The sequence below is a fragment of the Dendrobates tinctorius genome, unplaced genomic scaffold (assembly GCF_039654945.1).
Source record: "Dendrobates tinctorius isolate UK_male_01 unplaced genomic scaffold, ASM3965494v1 ptg000022l, whole genome shotgun sequence".
Lineage (NCBI taxonomy): Eukaryota > Metazoa > Chordata > Amphibia > Anura > Dendrobatidae > Dendrobates > Dendrobates tinctorius.
The window spans coordinates 41,388,604-41,401,239 of NW_027361690.1; the positions used below are offsets into that span (position 1 = coordinate 41,388,604).

At 44.0% G+C, this 12,636-nt stretch overlaps 1 protein-coding gene across 2 annotated transcripts in view; it reads left to right on the forward strand.

The window, feature by feature from the left end:
• MAN2A2 (mannosidase alpha class 2A member 2) overlaps positions 1-12,636 on the forward strand; it is a 243,957-nt gene that overhangs the window by 180,753 nt on the left and 50,568 nt on the right. For both annotated transcript variants that reach the window (XM_073568628.1, XM_073568627.1), the window contains exons 8-12: positions 500-686; positions 3,613-3,790; positions 4,803-5,005; positions 5,710-5,892; positions 9,666-9,780. In XM_073568628.1, coding sequence (XP_073424729.1) covers positions 500-686; positions 3,613-3,790; positions 4,803-5,005; positions 5,710-5,892; positions 9,666-9,780 — 866 coding nt within the window. The remainder of the gene's footprint in view (positions 1-499; positions 687-3,612; positions 3,791-4,802; positions 5,006-5,709; positions 5,893-9,665; positions 9,781-12,636) is intronic.

A 12,636-nucleotide genomic window follows, 5' to 3' on the forward strand; every position in this document is an offset into this window, starting at 1 on the left:
CTGAAAGATAAGAAAAACGAGTTATATTATAGTCACCGGGGGGTGCGGTGGGTGTTGCGGTCCATTCCGGCGCCTCCCATCTTCTAGAGATGACGTCCTCCTTCTTACTTCTGCTGCGGCTTCTGCACAGGCAAAATTCTCTGCCCTGTTGAGGGCAGAGTAAAGTACTGCAGTGTGCAGGCGCCGGACCTCTTTGACCTTTCCCAGCGCCTGCGCAGAAGCCGCAACAGAAGCAAGGAGGAGGACGTCATCGCTAGAAGATGGGAGGCGCCAGACCCGGACCGCGACACCCATCGGACCGGATCCCCGGGTAAGTACTGTCTAATCTAACTTGTTTTTCTTATCTTTCAGGTTACATCGGGGGCTTATCTACAGCATTACAGAATCCTGTAGATAATCCCCTGACGGCAGTGGCCGCGTCTCATCCGGCCTAAAAATAAAAGTAGCATAAGTTTATTAGAACGATTGTTTTAACATGTTATTTCTCTCCAATTTTCAGACCCAGATTCCGAGACTGATATCTTTTGCCACATGATGCCCTTTTACAGCTACGACGTGCCTCATACGTGCGGCCCAGATCCCAAAATATGCTGCCAGTTTGATTTCAGGCGCTTGCCAGGAGGAAGAATTAATTGCCCTTGGAAGACACCACCAAAAGCCATCACTGAGTCCAATGTGGCTGAACGGTACGTCATTTGTCACTAGGGAGGGTGTGGGAAGCCAAATATCTTTCTATATTCTAGAATATGCGGCACAAACTAGGCCGAGTTATTGAGAGCTGCACATAGGAAAAAAATTGAATTTGAAGGGCTGCCTTCTTTATGAGACCAGATAATGTTTTCAGTGATACCATTGATTTTTCTATTTGACTTTTTGATCACTTTTTATTTTAATTTTTTTGTGTGTCAGTATAATCAAAAAGCTACATTTTTGGTGTGTTTTCTTTATTTATTTTTTAGTAGTGTTTGTATGAGTTATAGTACAGTTTTATTGCTTGTGTCCTTCAGTATGTAGGTACCAAACTTGTACTTTTTTAGTTTACTTTAGTTTTTACATAAAATAGCATTTTTAATTTCAAAATGTTTTTGTTAGCGTGCTTTATATTGAATAGTCTTACATTTGGCTCCATACAGTAATTCTGGCCACCATTCTGTTATAATGTCTCTTATCCTGGCCCCCTTACTATAATAATGCCCCCAATCTGTAATAATGTCCCCCATTCTGTAATATATTTCTCCATCTTTCATTAATGTGGGGGGCATTCTGGCCTCCATTTATAATAATGCCTCTATCCTGTCCCCCCATCCTGTAATAATGGTCCATGTCCTGTAATAATGTCCACCGTCCTGGCCACCATTCTGTAATGATGTATCCAATCATCTAATAATGTCCCCCCATCCTGTGATAATGTCCCCCATCCTGGCCCCTTCCTGTAATAATGTCTCCAATCTTGTAATAATGTCACCCGTACTGGCCCCTTCCTTTAATAATGTCTCCCATTCTGGCCCCCATGTGGTAATAATGGCCCCTGCCCTGTAATAATGTCACCCGTCCTGGCCCCTTCCTGTAATGATGTCACCCATCCTGGCCCCTGCCCTGTAATAATGTCACCTGTCCTGGCCCCTTCCTGTAATGATGTCACCCGTCCTGGCCCCTGCCCTGTAATAATGTCACCTGTCCTGGCCCCTTCCTGTAATAATGTCACCTGTCCTGGCCCCTTCCTGTAAGAATGTCACCTGTCCTGGCCCCTGGCCTGTAAGAATGTCACCCGTCCTGGTCCCTTCCTGTAATAATGTCACCTGTCCTGGCCCCTTCCTGTAATGATGTCACCTGTCCTGGCCCCTGCCCTGTAATAATGTCACCCGTCCTGGTCCCTTCCTGTAATAATGTCACCCGTCCTGGCCCCTTCATGTAATAATGTCACCCGTCCTGGCCCCTTCCTGTAATGATGTCACCCGTCCTGGACCCTTCCTGTAATAATGTTAGCCGTCCTGGACCCTTCCTGTAATGATGTCACCCGTCCTGGTCCGATCCTGTAATATTGTCACCCGTCCTGGCCCCTTCCTGTAATGATGTCACCCCTCCTAGCCCCTTCATGTAATAATGTCACCCGTCCTGGCCCCTTCCTGTAATGATGTCACCCGTCCTGGCCCCTTCCTGTAATGATGTCACCCGTCCTGGCCCCTTCCTGTAATGATGTCACCCATCCTGGACCCTTCCTGTAATAATGTTACCCGTCCTGGACCCTTCCTGTAATGATGTCACCCGTCCTGGTCCGATCCTGTAATATTGTCACCCTTCCTGGCCCCTTCCTGTAATGTCACCCCTCCTAGCCCCTTCCTGTAATAATATTACCCGCCCTGGACCCTTCCTGTAATGATGTCACCCGTCCTGGCCCCTTCCTGTAATATTATCTCCCATTCTGGCCCCCATGTGGTAATAATGGCCCCTGTCCTGTAATGATGTCACCCATCCTGGCCCCCATCCTGCAATGATGTTCCTCATCATATAATAATGTCCGCCCATCCTGATGCTGTTCACATACAAATTAAAAAAGCACAATTCCTCTAACTTTTCCCTGAACAGTGTCCTATTTCTCCGGTGCAGGCAGCACATGGCGGTGACGCCATGCGCCTCCTGTGATGGGCACACCTGACGTCAGCTGCCGGCCGCTGATAGGCTGGTTTAGGTAATGCAGTGCAGGGACACAGTGATACATTTCAATTATTATTAATAATAATAATATTTTTTATTTATATAGCGCCAACATATTCCGCAGCACTTTACAATTAAATGTGCATTTGAAGACGTACATTTAGCTGGCATCAGTGGCCCCACTTCTTGCGATCATGTCGGGAGCCCTGCAGGAAGCTGACTGCAGCCTCAGGGGCCGTATGCACACAGAGACTATTTGCATATCTCTTTTCCCAGAGGACCATGCCTGACTTATAAATCCCCTCGCTCTGACATGCCAGGCTTGTGTGTCTGCACAAAATGACTGTTAAACCTGCCTTTAATTAGACTTTTAATGATAAAACTTCTAGGGAAATATCTTTGTACCAGGCTTTCTTGATATTTCTCATTACCTTTTCTGTTACAAGGTGATAACTTCTGAGGATTGTTCTCTATAGAAATAACACTCTATTGCAGCCTCGGTTCCTCTGCGTTCGTATGTATACATAAGCCTGTGATCGTGTTCTTCTAGTCATTCTATTAGGCTGTGTGCACACGCTGCGGATTTAGGTGCGGATTCATCCGTGCGGATTTTGTACAATCTGCAGGTAAAACCGCAGGTCAAAAGACCTGCAGTTTTACCTGCGGTTTGCTCTGCGGTTCTGCCCTGCGGCTTTTCATCTCCTCAATGTAGGAGATGGCAAACCGCAGCGGAATCCGCAGAAAGAATTGACATGTCAATTCTTTCTGCGGTTTCAAAATCGCAGAAAAACCGCGCGGAAAAATCTGCACTGCGGTTTTTGATTCCCACAGGGAATCATGGTACTGTACACAGCAGCAAAAACTGCTGCAGGTCCGCAGCGGCCAAAACCGCTGCGGAACCGCAGCAAAATCCGCAGCGTGTGCACACAGCCTTAGCAATCCTCCTCACTATTACAGGGCAAACCTCCTTCTGGATCAGTATAGGAAGAAATCCAAGCTGTACCGCAGTAAGGTGGTCCTGGTGCCCTTAGGTGATGACTTCCGATACGATAAAATGCAGGAGTGGGACGCTCAGTTCTTAAACTACCAGAAGCTCTTTGACTACATGAACTCCCACTCAGCTCTCCATGTTAAAGTAAGAGTGCAAAAATATATCAGCTGTGATGTGTGTCCATGACCGTTGTTAAAAAGGGCATTATTAGTGGCAGCCAAGTGAATAGAAAAGACTGATTGAAACATTTTGTTCTGCATGCTCACCCCTCCACTGTTAACCGGGCCCGTGTGCAGATTAAGCAGAGGTATATTGAATGGATTAATGGCTTATTCCATTGCTGGGAGACATTCCACTCTGCAGCCTTTTATGGGGGGTTTATCAATGCATGTATGTCAGATAACGCGTAAAATGAAAAGCTTTAAGGTTTTGCTGCAGGCCGCATTTGTTCAGAAATGTTGAGACTATTTCAATTTTGTGTCACTTTAAAAAAAAAATGGAAAGCCATTGCCAAAAGTGGTCCAACAGAATAATTTAAAGGGGTATTCCCATCTCTAAGATGCTATCCCAGTATGTAGTAGATGTAGTAACAATAATACTAACATATACCGCCAGTTAAAAGCGTAGTATAGTCCTTCTGATTCTCTAGGTCATTTACCCCATGTGCAGGGCATTGCAGTAGCTTAGGTATCTATGGTTACGACCACTCATATAGTGACCGTTAGTTGTTAGTGGTCGTAACCATGAATATCTAAGCTAATGGGGTAAGCAACATAGCTTATCAGAAGAGCTGTACTACATTTTTAATTGGAGGTATTTGCTAATATTATTATTATTATTAGGCCTACTACATTTTGGAATAGGATGTTGGAGATGGGAATACTTCTTTAAATCATAGTGGAAATCTACACCAGCTCATTCCTGTCTTTGATGTTATTTCTTGCGCATGTGCATCCCAAGATTCGCCAAATTCATTAAGACGCGCCGTTTATGATGTCCAGGGCGTTTTACTACAGCGGGATTGTTTTCAGCATATAAAACTCGTCTTAATTAATTTCCCCGATAATTTCAAGTATTCGTGTGTTTTCATCTCTAATCTGAGAAATGTGTGTTGGCCTTATAATTTCTTTACTAATACCTGTGACTCCCTCTACAGGCTCAGTTTGGAACTTTGTCAGATTATTTTGACGCTCTATATAAGAAGATGGGAGTATCTCCTGGGATGAGGCCTCCTGACTTTCCTGTCCTCACTGGTGACTTCTTCTCTTATGCTGACCGAGAGGATCACTATTGGACTGGCTACTATACATCTAGACCTTTCTACAAGAGCATGGACAGGGTGCTGGAGTCACATCTACGGTAGGTCCAATAAAAGATGTAGGGTGCCAAAAATAATTCTAAACTAGTGAGCTGGGCAATGTATCAATGCTTAATGCAGAACACAGGCAACAGGGGTGCCGTGATTTTGGAAAAAAAAGCAGACTTTTTTAAACTAGTGATGAGCGAGTATACTCGTTACTCTGGTTTTCCCGAGCATGCTCGGGTGATCCCCGAGTATTTGGATGTGCTCAGAGATTTAGTTTCTATCGCCGCAGCTGCATGATTTGCGGCTGCTAGACAGACTGAATACATGTGGGGATTGCCTGTTTGTTAGGGACTCCTCACATGTATTCTGGCTGTCTAGCAGCCACAAATCATGCAGCTACAGCGACAGAAACTAAATCTCCGAGCACGCCAAAATACTCGGAGATCACCCGAGCATGCTCGGGAAAACCAGAGTAACCAGTATAGTCGCTCATCACTACTTAAAACCTTTCAAAAGAAATTTTCCATTGCTTAAGCCTGTGTAAATGTATATGTACATACATTGTCTTTGCCATTTTTTACAATATGAAATTAGGAGATGATTACATTTAGAGGGTTATTTGTTAAAAATAGTACATCTACTGTAACTAAACATAAAAAGGTGGACTATAACACATTGCTGTTACTGTGGCACTCGCTTTATTTGGTATCTTAAGATGGCATAGTAAATGTATCATATGTTTTGTGTACATTTTCAGAGGGGCAGAAATCTTGTACAGTCTGGCCATAAACCATGCAAGACGCGCAGGCCTGGAAAGTAAATACCCTCTCTCTGATTATGCTTTGTTAACCGATGCCAGGCGCAACCTTGGCTTGTTCCAACACCATGATGCCATCACTGGTACCGCAAAAGAAGCGGTAGTTGTTGACTACGGTGTACGGTAAGGAAACGCCAAAGATTGAATCAGTATCGGTAATATTTAAAAGTGGATCCTGTTTCAATGTATCTGAACTGCTTTCTTGTTTTACTAAAAGCAATGAAAGAAAGATGGTAAAACTAGTGTGACGAAAAGGAATAGACCTTTGCAAGTGATCAAGTGTCATTTCTTCAAAGGGGTTGTCCAGGACTATTGTATGTTTCTCTACTATGGGCCTAAAAATAAACAGGCAGATACCATAGCTGCTGAGAGGCAACTCCCTGCCTGTCTTACTCAGCGACCAGTCCTGATTGACAGCCGGCTACTCGCAGTTTGGTCTGTGACCCCTTTGAGTCGGCAGAGATCGGCACTGAACACGGCAGACAAGTAGTTACAATGCAGGGGACCTGAATGTAAAGCTCATGAAGATTGACCCACCGATCTCTAGCACAACCAATATGGATAATAGTCCTCCAGTCTATCAAGCTCCAGTTCCGCCCATTCCAGTCTACTCCACAATATTGCTTGCAGCCAGTGCCCAACCTGACATCACAATCAATTTCTGCAATTGCCACTACATGTCAGACTGGAACATGTCAATATGGTGGACGTCTGGTTGATTCTTCTAGTCTCACAATACCTGAGCATCTGTTCTTATGCACATAGTAAAATATTTAAATAGTCCTGGATAATCCTCTTTGAAAGAAGCTACTAACAGAAAATTATAATTATTTATATATTAATTGTATCACTTAATATTGAGCAGGATTTAGTATGCTGACACCCCCCTATATACCGTTTAAGCTCGCACACAGTACCCCTATATATTGTATGAGCCCTCTCTATATACAATGAGCCCCCACATAGCCTCCTATATACAGTATGAGCCCCCACATAGCCTCCTATATATAGTATGAGCCCCCACATAGCCTCCTATATACAGTATGAGCCCCCACATAGCCTTCTGTATACAATATGAGCCCCCACATAGCCTCCTATATACAGTATGAGCCCCCACATAGCCTCCTATATACAATATGAGCTCCCACATAGCCTCTTTATATACAATATGAGGTCAGACATAGCGTTTTCTGGTTCAATTTTGGTCTCATCTGACCACAGCATCTTCCTCCATACATTTGGGGAGTCTTCCACAAGTTTTTGGCAAACTCACCGCAAAACCGATGCAAAAAATGAACATACTGCACAATTATGTTAAAATGACATTGCACGTCACTTTCTTAACCGTTTCAGGTTTCCGAAATAGTGAAGCAGTTAAAAGAAGTACCATATTTTTCGGATTATAATACACACTCCCCCCCCCCCCCCCCCCACCACAAATTTTAGGGGAAAATATGGGAACGACTTATAATTCGAATGTAGCTTATCGGCTACGGTGGAGCGGGGTTCCAGGGTCGCTGCGGCAGGAAGTTGGCAGCGGCAGGAGTGGGACGATGTCGCAGGTCACAAGCTGGTAGGAGGGGGAGTTAGGCGGTGCGGGGGCTCCACCGACATTTCGTGAAAGCCCGAAGCTCCCACGCTTCCGTGCTTTTCAGTGTAGTGAACTTATGGAAAGTGGCCACCAAAGGCAGCACATGCTCAAATTGCGATCTTGGCTGCCATTTTTCCAAAGTTCACTGCATTGAAAACCATGGAATTTCGGGGTCTCTGGGCTTTCATAAAATGTCAGCGTCGCAGGTCTCCAAACACCCCCTTCTCCCATCCTGGGGCCCGCAGCATCGCCCCACCCTTGCCGCCATCTTCCTGCAGCAGCGACCCTGCTTCTGGATCCCGCTCCACCGCAGTTGCCACCCCTGGTAATTACCGTAAAAGCGGACTATAAGAAGCACCGCCATTTTATTAAAAACATTTTTTTACAGTTTTCCTCCCCAAATTTGTTGTACATCTTATTATTCGATGTATCTTATCCACAAAATATGGTAATTCTTTGGGCCCCACTATAGTGAAAAATACAGAGAAAAGATACCACCGCAAGCAAAGCCGCCATCAAAGCCACTGCAGAAAAAAGTGGCTTTGCCTAGAAAAACTCAGCAGCTATGTGGCCAGAAAGAAGATGTTGTGTGCACATATGCTAACATTAGAAATTAAAAGCAATTATGAAATTGCTGGTGGTCCAATGTAGGAGGGCCTAGAGCCTGACAAAGTATCAGATCCCTAATACTGGAGCCCCCATAAGTTCAACTGAAGATAATCCATTACATTGAAATTCTTTGGGTTTCAAATCTTCATTACTAGTCAGTTTCCAGAATTTTCTCTGCAAAATGTGGATTTCATAACACCTCATCCATAATGCTGCTATTGTACTAAGCAAAACTTAAGCTAAAAATAAAATGAGAAAATACCCTGCAGTAAATAAATGGTACTTAAGAACATAATTGTAATAAAAAAATTGTAAAAGCCATCCAACCACATCAAGGTGACCCTGTTTGTGTTGGTCCTAACCCCTAGTATTAAAACCTTACCATATGTCAGATGACGTAAATGTGAGTAAGGGCCGAGCAGGACCGAGACCCTGACTAATGGACACCCATCCATGGGGAGCCATATAAACATAATGTCCAGCTCAAAGAAAAGGGAGGCCTCCCCATTATTTGCAGAGTGTAAAAACCTGAAACAAAAATCTGAAGAGATGAACTGGAATATAAGTTGGTATGCATGCAACGTGTAGGCACATGTTCATACTGGGCACTAAATACACAAAACCTAAGCCAAATGAACAAATACCATGCAGTAAATAAATAACCATAGTGCATGAAAATAATGTAGGCTGCTTAGTTCATATAATTTGGATTTTTGATCAAAAAAGCATAAAAGCCATCCCGCAACCTATTCTGGACAGTCCTAACCTCTAGTATTAAAACCTTACCATATGTCAAATTACGTAAATGTGAAAACAATAATAATATTGTAATAAGCAGCGGATTTTCCAAATGGAAAATCTATTCCATATCCAACCTCCATAAAGTTGAACTCATGAAGAACCAAATAGATCACATTAAGTATGTGTCCTCTGTGTGCAATAATGACAAGAAAGCTTACAACGTAATTGGATGCGGACGTGGTTTGTTTAGGTGGAAGGTTAACGCTCAGAATCATCTGCTTTAGTGAGTCCAAGGAACATCAGTCCGGCATTGTAAATGGCATGGTAACTTCTAGCCTAACTTAAAGGGATTGTCCACTACTAGGACCATCTTTTCTTATTCCCCACGATTGTCCCCGATAAAATAAAAAAGCTTATTATTCACCTCCTGTGCCGGCGCCATTCCTGCGGTGTCGGTACTCACGGTCCCTTGGCTCTCATGCAGTTGTATGACACGTGACCCCGGCACCCAATCAGCGCTGGCATCACTGTCTCCGCCTTCGGACAAATTGAAGATGGAGAGGAAGTCCGGGCTGCAACTGATCTGAATTCCTTTTTCATGTTTAATTCGACAGAAGGCGCGGACTGTGACACCAGCACTGATTGGGCGCCGGGCACTATGTGTCATACAGCCGAATGAGAGCCCTGGGAGAGCAAAAGGCCGACACCATGAGAACAGCGCCAGCACGGGATTCAAGTATAGACTTTTATATTTTATTGGAGCCAAGCATGAGGAATGAGAAGGCGGTTGTCCTAGTAGTGTACAACCCCTTTAATTCTGCTTTAAAAATCTCTTTAACTTAAACTTCATTGTAAACTGTGAAATATCCACTATTTGTTTTATGCTAAACCATGTTTGTATTTGGCTAAGATTTTCCGCATGTCAGATCTGTGCATGTTCCTATTTCTCTCCCAGGTTACTCCATTCATTGATGAATTTGAAACGTATCTTAATTAATGCGGCTCACTACCTCGTTGTGGCAGACAAGGAGAAGTATCACTATGATCACTCTGTGCCGTTCTTCAGCACGGTAATTGTATTATGGATATAAGTTGGCTCTAGGGTGGGGTTTTTTTTTAAATGTCAAGGAGATTTAATAAGTCCATTGAGGCTTCAAAGAAGATGGAAAATAATAAAATGTTTCTCAAGCCCTCGTATTAGGACTGAGCGCTACACGCACATATATTTTATGATACTTAGCTGTAATGTTCTGTGCAGACTCCAATTTCTACACTGCTATGGTGTACATAGGAACATGGCAGCATAGCGAATGTATAGAAGTACATGTGAAAGAATGTAGTAAATGTGCAGATAAACTGGACTGTGGTCTCTGTTCTGTAAGGCACTGGACACCTTACAATTGACTTTACATTTGGATGCAAATACCTATACAGTTGCATGACTGACCTCTGGTGTAAACAGCTGTACCATGCTGTGTAAGTCTTTTTTTTTTCTTGTGTAGGAACTGCTTGTTTAAAACAAATCGTAGTCAACTGTGGTAAAAGTCACAATATAAAAAATGTATATCTGGTAGCTTTTATGTATGTTATGCTCTGATGGTCTTTGTAGGAAATCATTGGTCCACTCTTGGTGAAGTAAGCCTGTTGGAAATTGCATTAATAACCATTCCATAATGGTTATGGCACTTCTCAGTTTTACCACACTGCTCCTCTGCCTGTCTGCTGGTTCCTGCCAGTTCAGTAACATCGGCACTTCTCAGTGTTACCACACAGCTCCTCTGCCTGTCTGCTGGTTCCTGCCAGTTCAGTAACATCGGCACTTCTCAGTTTTACCACACAGCTCCTCTGCCTGTCTGCTGGTTCCTGCCAGTTCAGTAACATCGGCACTTCTCAGTTTTACCACACTGCTCCTCTGCCTGTCTGCTGGTTCCTGCCAGTTCAGTAACATCGGCACTTCTCAGTGTTACCACACAGCTCCTCTGCCTGTCTGCTGGTTCCTGCCAGTTCATTGACATTGGCACTTCCTCTCAGTGTTACCACAAAGCTCCTTCAGCTGGTTCCTGTGAGTTCAATTACATTAGCACTTCTCAGTGTTATTGATATTCCTGAGGGACATTTGTTGGAATTTTCATCACTCACTGGCCGCACAGGAGCCATCAGCTCACAGAATAACCATGAGAAGTGCCGGTGTCACTGAGCTCACAGGAAACAGCTGACAGGCAGAAGGAGCTGTGCGTGGATAACCCAAGAACTGACAGAACTCAGCATTGTGCCGAAGACTGAGGTATCCTGCAGATGCACGGATATACAGTGCATGGAACACACTGTGTTACACTTTGCCTCACCATTAGAATGCCATATTCAGTGTGTGTTGTGCTGAATATTGATTTCCTTCAGAAATTGCATATGGGGAAATCTTCTAGAAGATTTTTGAAAGCTTTCTTTCAGATTTCTGTTATAAGGTATATTTGAAAGATTTTTAAAAACTATATTATTATTAAATAAACATTAAAGCGAGTATGATCCGATATTTTGATAAATCGTACTCGGTCTGAAACTGCGCTTGACTTCACAAGCCCTTAATATAGGCCATCAATATAGATTTTGGTATTTGAACTCTCGCTGATTGTCTGTTTTCAGCTCCATCGGCCTTTGTAGAGAACTGCACCTCAGCTCCTATTCACTTCCGTTTGTTGTTGTTGTTTTTTGGCAATGGCCTCTTAGCAGTGAAGGGATCTGTGCTATTCCAGCACAATTCACTATTACATCCAGCCACCACCGGAAATGAAAGCAGGCAATCAGTGAAGGTGTCAGGTGTCGGACCTCCACCGACTCTATATTGATGAGCTATTCTAAAGACCAGTCACCAATTTTCAAAAGCCTGGACAACCCTTCAACCCATGGGACCTTTCACACAACTATAACGTACAAGCCCCTGTGCTTCTCTTAGACTTGTTAGACTGCAGTAGATGTAAAATGTTTATTTTAGTCTATAAAGAGCTTTCAGATATGAATGCATTTGTTGTCAACCGTATTTCTTCTATTCCTTCTGTGTGGTATTTTCTTCTGTAGAAGACTTAAGTCCATAATGCACCTTGGTTGACTTCTGGGATTGAGCAGGAAACACATGGACAGCCCCTTTACAATATGGAGTGCATTAGACTCCAATTTTGTACCTTCAAAATAGATAAAAATAACACATTCTGTGTAATTAACATATGTGTTAGGAACGACGGAACGCACTAAATAAAAATAAATAATAAAGTGTGTTTGCCGCTCGGGGTCCACCGTGCAGTAGGTGTTACACCGCTGCTAGGTAATGACAGACGAGCAATATGGCGGTATAATGCGCACAGGTTCAACTTCACCCGAAATGCGCAAAGCGGGCTCTGTTCACACACAGAGGCGCCGCAACAAAAGCATACAAAAACGCTGAGCCTGTTAGTGTCACAGGCCACAGGGAAATGCACACACGGTATCAGGTCACAGGAGCAGGACCCAAGGCAGAGGAGCTGCGTCCGTCTAGACCTACCGTGTGCTCGGCGTCGCTACTGCAGACGCCAAGGAGGGCTGCAACTGCAGTGCGGCGTAGGACACTGCCGCTAGTCGACAAAGCTAGGAAGCAGGCGCAATGTCGGACGCTAGAGAAGAGGTGTGGTGTGCACAGTGGCCTAAGGCTTGCCACTGACTGGCGCTGACTGCTGGACTAATTCCCAATCCACATGCGTAATATCAGAGGGAAGGGGTTTCAAATGAGTCAGTCACCAGAGTCATACATCCGTCACCATTCACACATAAAGCTTGCAAAGTCTATACTAGCGCATGGCCGAACGCTTTTTATAGCCGTGCGGGACCTTCCAGATCTCCGAGATGGACCAATGAGATCTGGAGCAGGACCTGGACACATGACTCCCGATTTCCAATGG